We start from the raw sequence: 21,891 nt of genomic DNA on the forward strand, positions 1-21,891 counted from the left end.
AACATCAGTGTGTCCACCTAAAGATTGTTGAGTATGGTGTCATGTACCTGAACAAGCAGTGGATTGCACATCTAGGGGCTCAGCATTGATACCGCCTCTTATCCTATCTCACTTTATGGCCTCAAATGGACTCACTGATACTTTAGTGGCTTTTTTTTTTTTCACTAAAAAAAGATGAGGCTTGTGAATTAACTTAATTCAAATTATCTTCTGGTTCAATATACTATCATCCTGTTAAGTGTCCTATGGTTTATTTCTATCTATAGATAAAGATAGGTGGCTTAAAGACATTAGTCATACATGTAGTAAGACTATTTTCACACCGGGTTCCACCTAAAAGAATCTTGTAAGCACTCTGTTCAATGAAAGACATAAACTACTGTGAATTAGAAGTATCCAAACACCTCATGTCTATGCTCTTACTACACAAATTTCCAAGACATGCTTTCTTGCTTCAAGAAAAGCTTAAATGATTTGGATCAAGCAGCACACACATCATTGGGCAACACAATTTTAGGTTCTCACTGTGCTGTTCCAACCTTCTCTTTCTCTCTAGCTTCCCTGAAGGTGGTGCCACTAGCAGTGAAACTCTTCTTTTCTCTCCCCTTCAGCTCTCATTAGTCAGCCCACCCATCCTACGAACAAACAGCTGTTCACAGTTTCAAAGTCTCTCCCTCACATTGTCTCCATGGGTCTCAGAACCCCTCGAGGAAGCCAAGGATTTGATGTCCTTCAGTAGGCAAAGAATGGAAGTACATACTCTCCAAGTCTTCAAACATTTCCAGCAAACTTTTCAGTAAATGACTGTTTTGTCACAATCACAATTTATCAAAAAAAAAATAATGCTTGGAATTAAACTCACTGGCACTGAGGTAAATACATTTTATTTAACAATTGTCTCCATTTGACACATGAAAAATGCTGCTAACAAGAAGAAGGAAAATTGTATAAATTGTGAGAACAAAATCCAATTTGCTTTAAGTAATGGTCATTTGTAGAATATTTCTGTCACATTCACAATGAAAGCTGTCAATGTTTAAAGCTTAAAACCCACACAATGAGTTTATAAAGGCTCCTTAAATTACACAGAGCAGCTCTGCCACCACTTTGCTCTCACAGCTCCCATCGCTGGAGTGAAATCCTTCAGTTTGCTTAACTTCCCTCACTTCTGGGGTCAGAATCCCATAATGAAAACTGCTGAACCCCAACACACAAGTATATGCCAGAGATACAACATTCCCCTTTTTAAAATCCTCTCCCGTGTCAAAAGTATAGAGAGTGTATACCAGTTCTCCTGATGCTTTCCTTTCTTCTCATTCATATGTACATGGAAACAATCTTACTTTATAGATTTTAAGCATTTTGAAGATGCACACACAAATGTGAATAATGAACACATTCCTTACCAAACATATTATATCCTATTTACAAAGTATTATATTGTGATTAGTGAACACATTACCATTGAAAGTAGAAATCTATTTTTTTTTTAAATGCACTCCATAAAAACTGAACAAAGCCTTAAAATGCCCCAGGGAAAAACAAAATTAGAACCAAGTTAATATTTCCTCAGTTGATATGTCTCTTGAGATTAATATAAAGTTTACAGGGATCTATGCATTTCTTTTCAAAAATATTGCTGCATTTTACAAGTAAGTGAAACAATATTGAATAGAAAATATGTTTATGAAGAAATCTATACTTCAGAATCACTGTTGGTATCTTGGTTGTGTAAAGAAAAAAAAAAAAAAACCTGATACTCAGAAACAGATGATATGCTCTATTTCATGCCTGAGAATCAGTGTGCTTATTTCATATGTATGTAAATTTTTTTCATTACATGACTCTTTGCTTATGAGTACTTAATCACAGCCACATTTGTTGGATGAAAAAGCAAATGAAAAACTGCATGAGCTATTTCTATGCAATATTACTTTTAAAGTTAGTGTAAGCAATGCAGCAGTGTAAGATTAACAGTCCACAGTGACTTTGGATTTAATATTTCTCGATATTTGGATGACATTAACCACTATTTGCATGATGTTAATATTGATAATCTAACACATGCAAGTAGCCTAAATATAATGTGGTTCAGTTTACATTTGGGGCTAAAAATATTGTGCACACATGTGTTTTCTTCTAAACAAAGAAGAAAATGACAAAATTTTTATTTTGTTCAACATAACCTACCCAAAACTCACCCGGTAATCTCACTATCTCATTCAAAGCAAAAATATGTCTTAGAATCATGGAAAAGTTTAACATGGAGCATGATTTCTTTCCATTTTGTAATAGCTGAAATATTTTCTACACTAACTTTCTTTGAAAAAAATGGAAAACAGGTAAATGAATAAAAAGTCAAAATTTAAAGAAAGATTTTATCACAATTTTGAAAATATGGATGCTATATTAAAAGCAAAAATGAGACAATGAAATATTGTCAGACTCCTATACTAATTCACCTTAAAAATCTCCAGGAAACACATTCTTGGATTACCAACTAAAACATCAGTGTTAAGAGATAACATTTACCTGCTTATCAGTCCCATTTTTAACCAAAAGGTCCACTCCATTCTTAACTTAAAGGTTCCTGCTGTATTTTAAATCCCATTCTGTTGTTCTGCTTCCCATCAAAAGAAATTGTTGAATTCAGAGATAAACTGATGCTTGTTCCAGCGTTTTCTGTCACTTAGGAATTATGCGTTACCATTACGTACAAAGATTGCCCTCTAGTTATTTTGTTCCAGAGTTGCTCAAAATGAGCCTCATGACTCTACACGGAGACTTTCAATGGGTGATGTCAGAGGCCCATACTCCTTGGAGGCAGTAGGGTGATGTAAGTCAAGCCTCACTGTCCACCCACGTGTTTGTCCTAAACTTCCCAAAAGTGATAACCTCCAGCACCTCCTGGAGAGACTGCTCAACTCCCTCATTCCTACTCTCAGTGAGCTCATTGGACAGGCCCTCCTTCCTATTCCTCCTTGGTGCTAAGTTCAGTGCTGATTTTTAGAGGCATCTCCTATGAGAACGAATTGTCCAAAGCAGATCCTTTGTAGAGCAATCTTTCAACAGATAGCTTGCTTTGCAAACACAACAAAAAACATATCTGTAAGTCTGCCATTTAACACAGTTTTTAAAAATGTCAGTTATCTATATCACTGTGGCTTGACTGTGCTACTATTCTTTCCAGGATATCCACACACTGACATTTTCTATAAAAATCAATGCACAGACACATTTGCAGCTGATGTTTCTATTTGGATAGGAATAAGTTGATGATCAGATTTGTTAGGTTTTCCTTAGTAAAAAGCTCTATTAAATTCCTGTTAGAATATACAGCAGGATTAGTGGTAACCGAAGATATCTCATACCAAATAAAGTACAAACTATTTCCTGTCATTAATTGTTCGCCTAACAGCTGGGGAAAAAAAAGAAAAAACCTAAGGAGAACTTTTCTGGCTCCACCAAGAAGACACTCATTCAAAATATGATCATTTTTTCATTATTAGGTGAGACACTTCTGTCTGAAGATTTATATATAAATACATTCTGCAATGAAGCATAATTTCATTTTAAATTTGTTTGTAACACTGTAGCTTTTCCTGCAACACTGCGATAATTTCACAATATAAACCAGATTCATTGATATAGCTGGCCAGCAGCTTCTTCATAAAGTATCATTGCCACTACCATTAGTGTTATCAATAACTTTTAGCACTTTTATATATAAGACTGTGGTTTTGTGCCAAAAACACAGAGTTTTGGATAGAGATTCAAGCGGATTTTCTATGTGCCAAATGAGTGGAAATTTACTTGTGGAAGAGAAAAGGCATCTGACTTTCATACAGCACCTTGATTCAAACCCTGCGCTGGATTATTCATGTACATTCTCAAAAAACTTTACAATAACTCTAGCACATGGGTATCACTAAACATACATTACAGTTAAGAAAGTTGATCATAGAGAAATTGGTTGCAACAAGAAAAGAATAAGTCTCAGACTTGAATCCAAAATGAAAGGACTCCAAAAATTGCGTTTTCAATGCTGTGTAGCTTTGACAATTAATATTAAATTCTCACCAACTTTCTTCATGAGACATGTGAACCTCATTTTATTATACTTTATTGAGACATTTTAATGCTTTTATTATATTTTGTGGCTCCTTCTGAAACCTATCCAAATTTGAAATTTTAATTTAAAACTAATTGACTACTAGAAACAACTACTACTATTTTTGCAAATGACAAGTAAATAGTACTTTGAAGTCACAAAAATTCAAAGATTTCAACAACTACTTCATTCAGCCTCTTATTTTATCAATAAGAAACTTATACCTAAAGATTTCATATGAGTTATTAATAAATTCTCTATTAGAGATTTTTATGCTTTCTAATTCCAGGTACATGGTATAAACTTGGTAATTTAATTTAGTCACTTAATCATTCAACTTATATTGATTTTCAATTGTCCATAAAGAAATGTGTTACCTTGAGCATAACAGAAAATCATGTGAAATAACTAGATACAATGTTCATAGACTTAATGAAGGAGGAAGACATGGAAATTGAAGAGCCTGCTGTGTTCTGTTGGGATTCTCTGACAGACATAAAAATCTCTAAAACGTCTGTTCTGCACCTATCACTTTCCACTTCACTCTACTCACACCAACATTCTGCTTCTGAATGAGCACTAAGCTCCATTCATCTTCAGAGACTTTGCACTGGCTGTTCTCTCTCTGCAGAGTTATGTTTCCCTAGACGTTTGCCATGATGAGTGTGCTAATCTCCTTCAGGACTCTGCTCAAATGTAACTGTCTCAGAGAGGGATTTTACTATCACCGTAAGTAAAATAACACTTTGCTTATCATTAGATCTTGGTCTACACCTTACCTCTAATACTAAAGCACTAGCTTCATGACTATAATGCCTTGGGCTGTCCCAGTCACTGGAGCTCAATAAATATTTGCTGCATAAGCCAATGAATGAAACAGGAGGTAAATCTCAAACCAAATTTAAGAGGATATCAAGAAAGTTCTAACTACAGTTACCAAATAATAACCATTATTCATTCTTTCCATACTGAAATTCAACGTACATTCAAAGGTCTTTTCTAATATTTCTAAGAAATAATCCCACTTTGTAGAGTACACCTACATGGCATCCCACTTAAAATTTCTCTAGAGGGTTATGGTACCAGGGTAGGTAACAAGTCTCACTCCAAAGTATAATTCCAGGCTCTAGTTTCTGTATTACAGCTTGAATGACCACGAGATTGCATGTGCCAATAGGTTACAAGAAGTAGACACTGCAATATTACTCTCCTGAGACTGATTATCCTGAATGGGCTTATTATTAATATATCAAATTGCTTATTAAAACAATGTAACTCACTGAAGCTTTCCAATTTTATTTTCCACAAACCATGAATGAAATAGGAAATTGGTTGTGTACACATCTTAAGCTTCCAAGAACTAAGTCTCGGTTCATAATCTTCATTAATCTAATAAGCACCATGTTTGCCTATTCATTTCCATCAAGGCTTTAGTCATTTCAGTTTGTATCTCACATTCCCTTGTATAGTCACCTTAGTGCTGTTATTTAATAGAAAGAAAAGAAAGAAGGAACAGAAAGAGTAGAGGAAGAGAGGGAGAGAAGGAAGGAAGTGGGAGGGAGATGAGGGACAGAAGCAGAGAGCAAGCAAAAGAAAGAAGAAAGGAGAGAAGGAAAGGAAGTATTGTGTCTACAGATCAGGCTCAGCAATTCCGTATGGCCAGGACCCCTCCTACAATGGAGCAGAGCCACTCTTCTCCTGTTGGGAGGAGACAGTTAATCTCGACTCAACTGCCCTTGCTCAGGTGACCAACCTGTCCCCAGCATAGGATTCACCACAGGCACTTGTTAAGGGAAGATTCCCTGACCCTTCCTCTGCAGAATCCAGTTCAATACATTTGAAGTAAGGAGACCTCGAATATATTTTTAACAGCACTAATCAATTGTTACTGAACTTGCATCTGCATCTGAACCACTGGGAGAATTAGTAAAAAACAGATTATCCCACTCTGCAATTTCTAATTTGGAAGGTCCAGAGAGAAGCCCAAGAACTCGCATTTCTACAAGCTCCCATGTGATGCTGATGTTCCTGAGAAGGAAAACACTTTGAGAACCATTTTACTGGTTATTGCTTATAGCAAAGGGAGGGGAAGAAACATCTGTGATGCCTTATTCTGAAGCTGTCATTGGAATGAGGGATTATTTATTCTCTAGCATTGTAATTATCCCTGATTAACATGTCACTCAATGGTCTTCTGTGAGGCAGAAATCAGATTCAAACACGTATCTGTGACCTTCACATAGAAGGAAATAAAGAAGAGGATGCTCAATCTTCAGTTTGTTCTTTATTGAAGTAAACACAGTAATTTAAAGCATACATGCAGCCAGCGATGTTGAGATTGTACACTGCCAAGAGTTAACACCACAACAAGAGAGATTAGAGAAGGTTTTCAAGAGAACAGACGAGGCTTCCAAAGTCTGTCTTCCTAGGTCAGACTCAGATTCCTGCTATGTTACCACGTTACACCTAGTGGAATGAGCAAGAGCTAATGTGTTAGAAGCTGATTCAGGCACGCCTGTTTTTCAGGGATCCAAAGTGGGCCATCAGGGTTTTCGGAATGGTGCTTTGCTGCTCAATCTGGCCACTAGAAACTCAGGCCGGTTGTATCACTACTTTCCATGAGGAATTTAAGGGGTGTGACTGCATCCTTTCCAACCCCGCATTCCACATGTGACAAAACTGATCCAGCTGTTTGTCTGAAAGAAATTCCTCGCTGTCCTTAAAAATTAAAAAGCAAGTGGATATCCGTCCTCCAGGGGCAAGTCTCCAGCTGGAACCTGGTACGGGCGGTTGCGAAACAGACACAGTGCCCTGGAGAGCATCTGCTTTTGAATTCTTACCTCGCCATAGGGGGGTTAGCCCCATCTTGCTTTTTGAAATGGCAGATTCTGGATGAAGGGTGCTGGCTTGGCCCAAAGCTCTTGAGAAGTGTTCATCCACTACTGACCCAATGTCTCCCTGGAAATAAGTGAAAAGGACACAGCGAGAGTTAAGGTACTCCATCTCGGCAGGCTGGTCTTTCTCCTCCTCCTCCTCCTCATCCTCCTCCTCCTCCTCCTCTTGTTTGCTGGGAAGGGTGACTTCCAGAGAATCCTGCATCTTGCTGTATACCGCTAACTTCTTCTGGGATGGAATAAACAAAACACAGGATCAAAGTTTGTAAAAAAAAAAAAAAAAGCATTAACTAGTTAACTTTTCACTTTTCAAAAAAGAATCTAAATATTAACATATGTTTGCAAACTCGATTCTTCTTCATCTGCTTAACTCCATCTTTTCCCTCCCCAAGCCAGTTGTCTCCTTCCCACATTGAAAAAAGGAAAAGGCTGTTATTCCAATTTTGGCAAACACAAATGTTCACTCTATCAATTGGTATATTTTCAGAGTGTGTAAGGTAGAATTCTGCTTTTGTTTTTTTTGTTTGTTTGTTTGTTTGTTTTTTGCATTTTTTTAAATCCAGCTAAACAAAAAGGAAAGAATGGCTTTACAAAAATTGTGACAGATTCTGTCCAGATTCTCCTCCCATTTTGGACTTACTCTTAAAGATTTAATGTACGGCTAGAATTTTAGTTTAAGACAGGGAGGAACTGGGGATAGGAGAGGTAACTGTCTGGGGGAAGGGTGGAGAAAAGAGGTTTTTATAAATGAAATAAACTAAAATAAAAACAGGAATGCAGCATATTATAAAAGGATTTGGCAGTTGCACTGAACTCATTTCTCAAAAATCAAACTAAAATGACAAAATAAGTCTGTGTGAAGATCCATTTTGCATGGAACATATTTTTCAGATGTTCCATTTACCACCATTATCATACAGGGGAAAAAAGATTTTATTATGACTTACTGAAAATAATACAAGATACCAGCAATGATTAATCTTTCAAGTAAAAATGAGAAGGCGTTGACCATTTAAAATATTTTTAAAACGTGATCATAACAACAATAATGAACATATACTATGCAGACAGTCTTCTAAAGCTTGCTGTTCATTACCTCATTGAATCCCTATAATTCTATAACATGGTTATCATCATTTTAAAAACAATGAAACTAAAGTACGGAGAAGTTAAGTAACTTGCTCAAGTTCACAGGGCATGTAAGTGATAGATCCAGAATGCACAATAAAACATGCAACTGTGATTACATATGCATGTGCTTGTATGTATTGAGAGACAGCTGAGACAGATATCTAGTGTGAATAAACAAACTTGCCAAAAGATTGCATTTGTACTGTTTTCCTGACTGATAAATTTGCAATTAATGGCATTCTCTTATTCCCATTTTTCATTATTTCCAAACAATTTCTAATGGGCACATATAATTTGTATCATCAGCAACTGCAAAAACTTATAAAACACGTTAGTTTAGTGACTGAATCACCTTTCTATATCGTATCTCTATCTGCAACACTGGATCTTTTGTCATCCTATTTATTCATGTTTCAGAAAACATACACACTGAAATGAGTGTAAGTAGAGAAAAATGATTCTAGAATACTCAGTACTTTTACAAATATCATCACAACATACAACCCAGACTCTGCTTCTACTGTAATGATTAGCTTTAAAATCTATAGTTCCAAATTATAAAGACATCATTCAATAAATTGAAATTTCCTCTAGCAATGAATGAATATGTTGTTTTTGTGTGAAGTGGATCTTGAAATGTTCAGAAATAATGAGTTATTGTTTCCAGACTGTTATTTATAAATGTTTGCATTTGCGTCAATGTGATTATCATTTGTTGGTAATAGATAATTCTTTCCATGTGAGTGAATCTGCCTTGCTTATCAATAGGTGACTGTAATGTCTGAGGGGTTACATTTCTTATAATATGCTTTTGTGCAGATTTGAACATGTTTATATTTAACTTCAATATAAAAACACCGTAAGTATAAAATGAGCGGATTGAGCTAAATAGTCTCAAAAGTTACACCTAGCTTCAAATGACATTAACATTTGCTAGTCAAGTCACAGTTCTGTCTTGTCTCTGAGCATCTATATTCACTCTTTTAAGCATACACATGCACAAATATGCAGAATATTCTTATATATTAGAAAGAAGCACTAATTTATATGGAAAGGAAATAAAACAGAGAGGCCTCACTGTCTAGAAGTTTTCTTTTATTATCTGTGAAACTGATTTCATTTTCCTGTTACTGTCCAGCTCAGTGTCAACTTGTGAGAGTCGGGCTTTGCATGTAATTGCTTCATTTGCTTAATTTTAACATTTGTTCTTGCAATGAAAGAACCTTGGCTGTATTAGTTATCCAAATAAAGGCAAGGTTTTATTTTACTCACAATTAACGGCAATTAATTCTCAAATTAAATAAAATCAAAAATATGTATCTTTTTATATATATGTAAAAATTTGAAAACTAAATACATATAAATATGTGAAATAGCATTATAGATGATAGTAACAATCACAGAATACCTTAATTTTTTAATTGAAAGTAGTCCAATTTAAGCTATAGATTTTTAAACTATTTACGATTATGGTTTTTCTAGGTGCTTTGCAATTTGTAAGCTCTTTCCTGCCAATTGTGGAATGATTGAACACAAATAAGCTATAAAATTACACACTTTTCAATATGCAATGGGAAAAAAGAAAAGCAAATGCCTCAAAATGTATGTCATTAGTCTATTCTTTAGAAATAAACTTTCTGTCAATTTATGCTTTCTTTACATTTCTTATATTTCATCTATATGTAGTATTTCTCTATTAATTTAAAATAATTATGTACACTGAAATATTTATTTTGAATTTTGCAGACACCTGTGACTTTACAAGAAAAGATGTCTCTGACACATCTACCTATTGGCAATACATCAGAATATCTGTTATCCTAATGGCACCATTTTCACATGAAGCTGATTTAATTTTCACAGATTATAGTGAACCAACATAAATTTTACACATATAGCACAAATGCATTTACAGCCTCACCATCAACTTCACCGGTTAAAATAAATATTCCAAGCATCTGAATGACCTGATAACTTCCCACAATACTAAGCCTGAATTTGCATATGCCTTTTTTTAAACACAAGTATATGCATGAAGAAAAAGGAAACAGAAAATTTAGATAGGAATTGATTAATGGGCTGACACTTCCACAGTCCTAATTTTCTTCTCCATAGACTCTTGAGCCTCAACTATTTTCCTTTATTTTTAATATTTATTTATGTATTTGAAAGTCAAGTTACAGAGAGGGAAGTAGAGAGAGAGAGAGAGAGAAATCTCCTGTCAGCTGGTTCACTTCCCAAATGGCCACAATAACCAGGGTTAGGTCAGGACGAAGTCAGTGGCTAGGAGCTTCTTCCAGGTCTCCCACATGGGTGGCAAGGGCCCGGAGACTTGGGCCAGAGAAGACAGTGAGAGAGAGAGACAGAGTGAAAGGTCTTCCTTTTGCCATTGGTTCACCCTCCAATGGCCGCCGCAGCCGGCGCGCTGCGGCCGGAGCGCTGCAGCCAGCGCACCGCGCTGATCCGAAGGCAGGAGCCAGGTGCTTCTCCTGGTCTCCCATGTAGGTGCAGGCCCAAGCACTTGGGCCATCCTCCACTGCCTTCCCGGGCCACAGCAGAGAGCTGGCCTGGAAGAGGGGCAACAGGGACAGAATCAGGCACCCTGACCGGGACTAGAACCCCGAGTGCCGGCGCCGCAAGGCAGAGGATTAGCCTATTGAGCCACAGCACCGGCCAATTATCTGCCTTTTCCTAAGCTGAGCATGTGATTCATGTGCACTTTTGCCATATTCTGCACACAACTGATGCTTATTGCTTGGAATGGAACTTCCCTAAAGTGACATTCCTTCTTAGAAACAGTATATAAAATTCTAAACATTGAGATTAAATCTCATATCATCATAATCTAGATTTCTTCAGTCAAGGCCAAAATGTAAACTAGTTTGTATTTTTCTCAAAATGCACAATCACTTCTTAAAAATATCCAAGTCTCACAGAAATAGTCATGCTTTTCTTAAAAGACCTTGAAGAAAATAAAGAAGCCATCGAAAGGGACTTAAAAAATTACAAGGGAATTTATTTAATGCACATTTAGTCCTCATGGACAGTGCACAGCAATGGCAGTCTTTCCCCAGATAAAGGACTGTTGAGTTAGGTGAAACAATGAACAAGTTAACAGCGCAAAGTTAAAGCACACATGGAGGGAACTGGAACAGGAAAGCGGAGAGAGCTGGCCTAGGCAGTGTGAACCATACCCAACCACCTCAAAGCCTGCCATCAGGCACAACAGAAACAAACTTCAGCAGGAATGTGCAAGGGAAAGGATTTGTCTGACAAGAGAAAGACTTCCATGTCAGGAGCCAAATACCACTAACTCCCCAAGGCTTAAGCCTGCAAAATGCCAAGTGATTACTGTGCATATGTGGAAACTTTTTTCCTAAGGAAACAAAAGTATTTTAATGAATCATTGGATATTTAGAAATAGCACGTTTTTTGTTGTTTTTTTTCGTCTTTTTTTTTTTTTTTTGGTTTGGTTTTTAAAATTTCACTGGCTATCTTCTTTAAATACAATGATTCTTTTATGTTCAGAAGCATGGTTGGAGCCTTAAGGAATAACTGGCCCACAGTTAAACTTTCACAATGGTAAAGTCCATAAAAGCCAGCACATTCCATTTTCATCATGTTTTTCTCACTTAACTTATATAATAGATTTCCTTAAACATCTCATGGAGAGACTTGAAGTTGTCATTCCTAGACTATTTAGAGAAGCATGGACTAATTTGTACAATGTTAGGCGATGTTAAGGAAGATATACTACTGACTTTTACATATTTTGTTTATCTTGACTTTCTCACACAAACTTTTTGTCAAAATAAATATTCTCAGTTTGCATGTATAAAAACTGACTTACTTGGCCAGGGTCATCCACCTAGGAAGTGGCAGAGATGTAGTCAGAACCTACTTCTGTCTGACCATAAACCCTGTGCCAAGAAAGTAGACTAAAGTAAATGAGTATCTCTCTATGGTATTTATTTTAACTGAGTAAACAAACAAAGCCTATGGCACTGCAGTCTAACATAGTCTAAAGTTCTTTATTGCCATTAAAAAAATAGAGCTGCAAACATATATTTGAGTAATGGCTACTAAGTAATGCAGTAAAAAAAAATAATGTACCTAGATGAAAATGAACTTCTCTACCGAAAAATGTATCGTCTCCTTGGCAAATCAGATACATAACACAATTGCCAGCAATTTTTCTGGAAATGCTATTTTAGAAATGGGAGCAGAGTTAACTTGTGAAACACAGTCACACCTCAAGAATCTGTGTTTGTCTGTCTTTGTTTTTTTTTTTTTCTTAACAGTAGAGAAGAGGAAAGCAAAAATAATATGACTTAACATGATGAGCTAATTTCGAGCACATTGCCACTAAATGATTCTAGTCATTATCAAAAATTAAACCTACCCCCTCCAAAGATGAACACTTTCCAGTTTTGAGCATGTTCAAAAAAAATGTGCCACAGGCTTAGAGGCAATTTCAGAATTTGCATTCCCAAGATGTTTTGAGCAATGATCACATCATTAGAGTATGTGTTCTCTCTCAAACTAACTACTTTCAATGAAACAACAGTTTCCGATGTATAAATTTCTTGTATGTTTGCATAATCCTATTACTAGATTTAGGGTATGATTTCATTTCTCAAATTGTCTATTATTTATTCACTCATCTACTTGTCAATTCATTCCTTTCTTGTGTTAGTGCTTGTTCAGAGACTTGGAGATACAACGATGAAAACCATAGCCTGTCCCTAAACTCAAACTGCTCCTAGTTGCCTGGAAGAGCATTTTAAGGTCAACAGCAAAGAAAGAGAGCTTCATGGTTTATCCATTTGGTGAACTATGTTATTTTTCCAAGTAGCTAATATCCCCAAATGAAAATATAAGTAAGAAGATAACATTAGATAAATAATGAATTATTTTGGAAGCCCAGAAGGGCAGAGAATTCAATATGAAGAGAACTGAAATGGGAAAGATGTTAAGCAGAACTAATTCCCTGAGTCTGATCAAGTCACTGAACCTCCTGGCTCTTAGATTACTCTTCTGAATATGAGGAATTTTGACTTGATTATTTTGGAGGTCTTGTCCAACTCTATATCCTAATAAACAACATCCTGGAGCTCTAGACAAATTCACACTTAATTTTGTTTCTTACTTTGAACACTTATTCTGGTTTTGCAGGACACTAGGCCAAAACAAACCCTCAAAAACCACTGAAGACTAATTCATTTGCAGACATGGGTCATCTAGCTGAATTTTAAGGAATTAGCTATGGTCCTTCCTTTATCTATAAGGACACTTCAGAAAGTTCATAGAGGGGTGGGAGTTTGGCCTAGTGGTCAAGATGCCTGTGTCCCACATGGGAGTATACTTCAGTTGGATACTTGGCTCCTGACTCCAGCTTCCAGTTAATGCAGACTGAGAGACAGAGCAATGGCTCAAGTAATTTGCTTCCTGCCACTCCTATGGGAGATATGAATGGAGTTCCTTGCTCCTGGCTTTTGCCTCCCACCAACTTCCCTGACCACTGTAGGCATTTAGACAGCAAACTACCAGATGGGAGTTCCCACTGTCTACGTTCCTCGATCCCAGTCTCTCTACCTTTCAAATAAATACATAAAAATGTAAAGAAAATATTCCCAGAAAATGCATATTATAAAACACTACATGTATCTCATTTTTTGCACAAAAATAAACTTGACCATTTTTCCACCAACATTTTAAAGCATTCTTGTATTCCTTTTAAAATACCATTGTACTGGGCTCCGTGCTGTGGGGAAGTGGGCTAAGCAGTTGCCTGCGGTGCTGACATCCCGGTTTAAGTCCCGGCTGCTGCACTTCCCATCCTGCTTCTCTGCTGATAACCTGGGAAAGCAGTGGAAGGTAGCCCAAGTGCTTGGGCCCCTCCACCCATGTGGGTGACCTGGAAGAAGCTCCTGGTTCCTGCCTTTGAATCAGCCCAGCTATGGCCATTATGGCCGTTTGGGTACTGAAATAGCTGACGGAAGACCCCACTCTCTGGCTGTAATTCTGCCTCTGAAATAAATAAATAAATCTTTAAAAAAAACTGTTGTATTTTTGTATTAACAAGCAAGAATACATCCTGAGAGTCTCCCTACTCCATCCACTAAAGGACAAGTGTTTGCACGCACTAAAAAAGACATGGTTTTAAGAGGAAAAGACACTTGTTTAGTTTAGGTCTTTTTTTCCCCTCTATGAACACAAGAAACAAGCTGAAAATAGCTGTTACTCAAGTTCAGACTATACTTATAAATTACTGGCATAAATCTTGTATTCACTGAAATATCTATAAATATGGCATTTAGGACTTGTTCTAACAACAGCTGTTTGGTCTAATGGTTCAAGGCACTCTTAGGGTCTTCCTAAATGCATAGTCAAAGCTAAAAAACAAACAAACAAAAAACAGTTGCTTACATAGGTGAACTTCAAAAGACTCAGGGCAGAGCTCTGTTCAAAATCATTGCCCAGGATCTGAAATTTGCTTATTAGACAGCTTTTGTTTCTTGAACAAAAATGTTTTTTTTCTGGAGACAGTACCTTACATTATTATCAATTAATGGGGGTGTTAGTTTTCAGATTTTTTTCTTTTCAGTTAGCTTAAAAACAAGGTTTAAGGAATGAGATCCAAGTTAAGCACCCAAGTTTTAGAATGAAAACCAAATGACAGGCTGGCGCCGAGGCTCACTAGGCTAATCCTCCACCTGCGGCACCAGCACCCCGGGTTCTAGTCCCAGTTGGGGCACCGGATTCTGACCTGGTTGCCCCTCTTCCAGGCCAGCTCTCTACTGTGGCCCGGGAAGGCAGTGGAAGATGGCCCAAGTGCTTGGGCCCTGCACCCCATGGGAGACCAGGAGAAGCACCTGGCTCCTGGCTTCTGATTGGCACAGTGCACTGGCTGCAGCGCACCAGCCGCCGTAGCCACCATTTGGGGGTGAACCAACGGAAAGAAAGACCTTTCTTTCTGTCTCTCTCTCTCTCTCTCATTGTCTAACTCTGCCTGTCCAAAAAAAAAATTAAAAAATTTTAAAAAAGCAAATGACAAATTTTCTCTAGGCATCAGGAATATAAGTAACTTTATTATCACTGAAAATTCCCTTTGCAGGTAGATAAAAACCAGAAGTATGCCTACTGCTCTAGGAAGTCAACTCAACATGTCTCCTGCAGTAGCCCAAAGAGACACACAAAAGAGCAAGGCTCTCACGTCTCAGCACCCATTTCCCTAGGTTCTGGTAGTGTTCCCGGTTCTCAAATTTTGTGAGATGTAAGATTTTGCTACATAGGTGCTAAGTGAAATAGGACTCCCTTGCATTTAACATAAATATACTTCATTTACATTGCCCAAGTGTCACTTTGTCTGGGGATTTTCTTGGAAAACACACGCTCACTTGCATGATTTTAAGCAATTCCATCTTGCCCTTGCCATCAGTGCTGCACCCTCTCTTCTGGCTGGCTGCAGGAGACAACAGTTCAATTAAAAGTTTAATGTTTCCTCTAACCTTGTATGTTGCAGCACCAAAGGTATTGGGTGCATGAAGCTGTGGGGCAGCTGAAGCTTCTTCATTTCTGCAGTCACATTAATTTTATGCAGTGTGGAGTAATTGAGGCTGTTCTTTTTCAAAGCAGTCCTGCATGAATTCTTTCAAAAATCCACTTAAATCCTTGCTTACAGATGCAAGAAAATTAGATCCACTGCCCTCCATAAGTTGGCTGTATATTGAAACTATTTAGGTTATAATTGTATTCTTTCCTCTTAATGAATCTAAACTTACATTGGAATACCAATGCTAGACGGAGCACTTAAAACAGACTATTACTTCCTTTATTTTACTTTAAATAAATAAGTGTTCATTTGCTAATTGGATATCCTGCCTCATCAACAAAGGATGCAACATAGATAGCAAAAGTCATTAGCATAATACAAATGCTTGCAAAAGGCTTTTGGAATGCCTAAACTTAAAAAGTGCACTATGGAGGACTTGGAAAGAATTTCAAATTCTAAGGCCAAAGAATCTACTGCATATTAATCTTCTTTATCAAAAAAAAAGTTGATTAAGGCACTAAAGACAAAAATAAGTCTATTGTGCAATAGCAGGAAAAAAAAAGAAAGAGAAAGAAATAGCTTGGTAGACTACAAGGCATGTGGAAAGATGCTACACTGGGCAGAGGGAGGTTTGGTGGTCCTATTTTGTCACCAATTAGCTTTGACATCTTCAGCCAGGCATTTCAGTCCTATGAATATCCATTTTCCTGTTTATAAAAGGAGGAGCTGAAGTATGTTTTTTCCAGAGTTTTTCCATTACAAAATGAATCTCTGAGCAGTTTTATGACTTAACCAAGGTGGCAGGATCCAGAGAAAGAGTTCATAAGAACTCTGTGAAACTTATAACTAGTTATGCCTCTTAATTCTTTCAACTTGGAGTATGCCTGCAGATTCACCCAGCTGTTACCCTTGAAAAGGACACAGAACATATGCTCTATCTTATAGGAAGCACAAAGTCTGATTGTTACAGACCCCTGTGCACTACTGAGAAATGAATCACTCTTCTCCTCTTTCACTGCCTTATTATAACTACACAACTCTGCAAGCTGTGTTCTGAGTATCTTCCTAACATTAACTTTATAAATAGGGAGGAAGCCTGAGACAGCAGACTGTCTGCATAGAAGATGAGAAATCCACTGAGTATGAGGAGAATCTATGATTTCATATTATTGCCGTCAATTGTTCCTGACACATATTTTGAAATTTTCTGTTGGTTCTTACTGTCACTACAGGCAGACAAGTACATTCCTTTCGGTACACGTCCAGCAGTGCCATCAGCCTTCAGAGCATGTGCTGAGAGACTGTGTCCAAGGTTCTCCTGAGGAGATTTTAGACACTAATGTATCAGGGCTAAGAAGAGGTGAATGGGCTACTTAGCAGCCCTCAGAAATGCACGCTCTAAAATTTATGTACTGCCATTCAATTTCTAGGAATTAAAGTCAGGGACTATAAAATGCACTCTTTAGGCATATCCACAGATTACTCTGATTCATTTAGCCTACCATATGCCCACATAACAGACTGAAGCACAGACTGATCTACATTCAGGTAACTATGTCTTACAGTGTGTGTGTGTGTGGTGTGTGTGTGTATGTGTGTGTAAGATTTATTTATTTTTATTTGAAAGAGTAACAGAGAGAGAGAGAGGGACACACAGAGAAAGAAATCTCTCATCTTCTGGTTCAGCCACCAAGAGGCTGCAATGGCCTAGGCTTGGCCGTATCAAATCCAGGAACCAAGACCTTCTTCTGAGTCTACCACGTAGGTTTAGGGGCCCAAGCACTTAGGTCATCTTCCACTGCTTTCCCAGGCACATTAGCAGGGAGCTGAATTGGAAATGGAACAGCTGGGACTTAAAGCAGCACCCATATAGGATGCCAGTGTCACAGGCAGCGGCTTTACCCACTATGCCACAGTGTTGATCCTATGACTATGATTTTACAACATCTACTAACACCTACCTACAGCATATATGTTCAATAAAAACCTAACTTAAAATTTGAAGTGTGACAATCGTGCTTTTAGAAGAAAAGCTCAGAGCACACATGCCTGGAGAATGAACTTCTGTTACTTCCTAAAGAATTGCAAAATTATATGATCACAGTTGAAGACAGAGGGTAAGGCTATCTTTAAAATTCATCCTAATGCACCATTAACCATTATAAGATCCTAATTTACTAGGATTCCAGAGCAATTCAGGTTAGAAAAGAAAAAAATCAGCTCAAAGGTACACTACTGCAAGTGAACACAGAAGTAAAACAAAACTTCAAAGCCCTCTTTTCTAGCATTTTATAAATGACCACGAAACTTTCCTGATCACTCTGTCACTTTTTCTGCTCTTTTTCCTTTTTTCTCCTGAACAAATCAATTTTTCAAATGCAGGAGAAATTGTAGCCCTTCCGTATGTCTCCCAGGCAAGATGCTATTAGGGGTCACTTCCCATGTACGGAGAAAACAATCTTCATGGATAATAATGATAAAACCTTATGGAATGCAAAAACAACCAAAATATGTATTCTCGGATGACTGCATTACAGCCAAGTCAATATTAGTCCCACTTCACCCACGCACCACATAGCCTAAAAATGCTGTCAGCCTGATAAGAATTCCCTGATTTACTCCTTTTTCTAATAGAAAATATAGGTCATCAAAATAAACTCCTGAAGGGAAAAAGAACAGTAGTCATACTCTCAAGTCACTTTTTATTTTGCTAGCCTGTTACAGTTAACTGGTCCCTTATCAAAAGGAGAAATCTTAAATAGGTTGCTACTTTTATAAAAACAACATGAAAATTTCCCAGAATACCTCTCAATTAAATTCTTATGGTAGACACAGCCAGACATTCATTTAAGCAATGTCTAGAGAAGTCCAAGATATATTGAAGTTGATCATTGTGCAACTAACTCACCAGTTTAAACAATTTAACTTTTTATAAGAAAGTTCATTCTTTGCTGATAGTTTCAGCAAAAGGATCTGGGAAACTGAGTCTCAGGGCTATTGTAAATGTTAAAGTTTTTGGAGACAAAATCTTATTGAACACAAGCATGATTGGAAATTGTTGATTTTTATGATATTAAGTTTTGTTTTCTAGCTCAAAACAAAAACACCACATTATTGACTTCCACCAATAAGTTCATATTTTAATGGAATTAATTTCCACAATCCTGAAAAAACATTTTATCACAATTTCTACTAGTTTGCTGGCTTTTGGTTTTATTTTTATTTTTACCCATGGGGAAAACTTTCTTCCTAAATAGTCAGTGCAGTTTGAGTCTGGAGCTTGTGCGATTCCAGATGACAACTGAAGGTGGAGGAAAGGGGGCTTCCTCCATGACCAAGGATTCCAGATACCCAGGGCTTTTTGCCTCCCTCGCCTGACTGGAGCCTGTGTATTCTTTCCATCCTGTATATTTTGTTAGACCTGAAGTCAAGGAAAAACAAACAGCATAAACTGTCACCTTTGACCATAACTTTCAAAAGACTTTCTCATCCCTTCCGCCAAAGTAAGTTTTTTCTTTGAAAAGCTGGATTTTTTTTTCTTTTTTAAAAAAGGAATGATAGCAAGTAAGTAATGCTTCTTCTCTTTTGCCCTCATTGCTCCTGGGCAGGCTAGTGCTGTTTAGCAGATGATTATGTGGCATGCACTCTTCCAGAACAGGCTGCCTTGTACAGTCCCTAAATTCTAAACAGAAAGTTGTCATTTCTTCCCAAAGAGTAGCGCTGTAAATCTAGCAAAGGGCCAAAAGTAGAAGAAATGTAGAGAGCAAAAGGCCAGATTCATTAAAGAGCCAAACCCTTACAGCCACAATAGAACATATGAGTGTCAAGAGACAGGCTAATAAACAAATTAACTAAGTCAGAGGATGATCATTTTCTATAATCTATTTGCAGATTTTTTAAGTGTCACCAAATCAACCAACCCTAACCCCTAGAGCCTGATGAGAACCTTACCTTGCTAGAGCACCTTGCCACATATCAACATGTTTTGAAACCTTGACCCACTCACTGTTGTGTTCAGACAGCAATGTTCACGGGCACCTAGAGCCAAATCCACTCCCTTCCCACCCCACTGCCCAGTCTCCCTTCAAAAGTAACCAGGTCGTGTTCCCACTTTCTGGCCCCTAAATTTTCAGTGGCTCTTGGCGGCGTGCAGACCTGGTATCCAGAGATCCAAGGTTATCTGTTGGCGGAGTACATGCTGTCAACAGACCACACACTTACTGCACAACAAGCTCTGAGCTTTAAGGGGGTTACAAAATGAATGAAGAACCTTGGACTGGATCCCGGCTTTCCAAGTCACAATCACATCATAGAACGAGCGACTACGGGGAAGTTTTGGTAACATCCAGAAACGCTACACTAATGCGCCACCATAAACGCCCAGAAAGGAGGATTATTTCAGGAGCTCCCTGAGCCACGGAGAACATCCTAAAACACTCTACCTTTAGGAAGAAACAAAACTGTCGCTTCAGAGGGAAGTTGACTCACATAGGTCCTAAGACAGATGCCCTCGGAGAACTTCAGTGAACTGCGTCTCAGGAGCTAGGGTAGGGTGGCTGTGGGGAGCAGCCTCTGAGCTCCGTGTGACCACAGCTCAGTGAAGCCCCCCAGCTAGGCATGAGCTCACATCACCGAATAGCCACGGGCCACCTGGCCCTTCGTCCCTTACCCCCGGAGCCCGGCTTGTCCGCTCGCCGGCGCTCCTGCAAGTCCCAGCGCTGGAGCATCGTGCGCGCCACCCTTCCCAGCAGGGCGGTCGCCGGAGCCCCACACCGATACTCCGGGTGCCCCTCGCCCCCGCCCCCGGCAGGCTGCCTGGCCGCTGACTCACCTGCTGGCCAGGTTGGGGCGCCGGATGATAGTAGGCTGTTGGGCAGGTTGCAGCTGCCACAGGGTTGGGCAGATACTGGGGCGCTCCATAAGGCTGGGGGTGATACATCACCTCCGCACAACTCATGGCAGCCGGGGCAGCGGCGGCCCCCGAGCTGCCGCCGCCGCTTTACGCGCTGGCGCGAGGGGCGCCGCCGCCACCGCCGCAGCTGCCGCCTCTGTCGCTGCTCCAGCTGCTACTGCGGCGAAGGCGGGTCCTCGGAGGCCTCCGGCTCCGCGCCGGCCACAGGCTCGGGAGGGGCTGGCAATCAGCGGGGGCCCATGCGCGGGCACCTTCATCTTCAGCCCCTCCGGGTGCCCTCTTGCCCGCGCCTATCTAGCGGCCCCGGGGCGCAGCCGGCCGCCGCGCGGCAGGAGCATGACAGCGCCCGGCTCCGGCGAGGGCAGCAACGCCAGCCGCAGCCCCGGCCAGCGTCGGGCAGCGCAGGGGAGCCGAGCCGCTGGTTTGCATGTACACAATGCACGCCCGGGGCTCGTCCTATCGCCCGCGCTGCGGGCTGGGCGAGGGCCGGGAAGGCGGGGGCAGGGTGAGGCGGGGCGGGGTAGAGGGGGTGAGCCAGGGAGAAAGGGGGGAGCGCGGGCTCCCCAGGCTCCGCTTCGCAAAGTTCTTCCAAGTCGGTCGGCGGCCCGCGGGTCGCCCAGCAGGGGGACCCCGGCGAGGGCTGGATGCGGATTGGAGCGAAGTTTGCTGCCCTCTCCGCCTCCCGGCCTGGGAGAGGAATGGTATGTGAGAGGCTCGACGGGTTCCCACCCGGTGTCTCCGTCACCTGGCCGCCAGGGCCAGGGCTCCCCAGTTCCCAGGAGCTTTTCGCAGGGAGCACCAGCTGAGAGACTGGGGCCAAACGAAGGCCGAATGTAATCCTACCAAGAGGTTGAACAGAGCAGGCATAAAATAAACTAAGGTTAGCTCCGACGTTAAAAATAACCCTAAGTGAAAGCGAACGTGATTGCAAGTGTGCACATGCCAAGAATGCAGCACGGTTTCCTACAGGCAATCTCTCCTGGAAATTTACACCTTCATGGCATGGCATTTGTGTGGGAAGTCCACCTCTTCTGGCTTGTGTAGCTTGGTTTCCATAGAGCAAAAAATATATACTTGATCCAGTCCATTCAGCTATTATATAAAGAGAAGTTGCTTAATTTTTCAAATGGCTTATAACCTTCTCCCAAGTGGAAAAGGGTAATGTGTGTAGGAATATAATTCTATTCCCGTTTAGCCAGTAGAAAAGGACTCTGTTACACAGGAGAAAACTCTAGCTCTTGAAACACACCTAGCTCTGCTCATATAGAAGCACCGTCTTTAATGACTC

General features: G+C 39.6%; 1 protein-coding gene across 3 annotated transcripts in view; it reads right to left on the reverse strand.

Annotated features, from left to right (window-relative positions):
- VGLL3 (vestigial like family member 3) overlaps positions 1-21,300 on the reverse strand; it is a 44,156-nt gene extending 22,856 nt beyond the window's left edge. Inside the window, exons 1-2 of one of the 3 annotated variants that reach the window (XM_008267102.5) lie at positions 20,523-21,300; positions 6,952-7,069 (exon numbers count right to left, since the gene is read on the reverse strand). In XM_008267102.5, coding sequence (XP_008265324.1) covers positions 6,952-7,069; positions 20,523-20,648 — 244 coding nt within the window. In that variant the 5' untranslated portion in view covers positions 20,649-21,300. Of the gene's footprint in view, positions 1-6,951; positions 7,235-20,522 lie in introns of all 3 variants that reach the window. The other 2 variants (XM_008267101.5, XM_002716634.6) reach the window with 2 other exon arrangements.
- Between the last annotated feature and the right edge of the window lie 591 nt (positions 21,301-21,891).

This window comes from Oryctolagus cuniculus, chromosome 4, assembly GCF_051225735.1.
Source record: "Oryctolagus cuniculus isolate XC-2025 breed Fujian yellow rabbit chromosome 4, ASM5122573v1, whole genome shotgun sequence".
In the NCBI taxonomy this organism is placed as follows: domain Eukaryota; kingdom Metazoa; phylum Chordata; class Mammalia; order Lagomorpha; family Leporidae; genus Oryctolagus; species Oryctolagus cuniculus.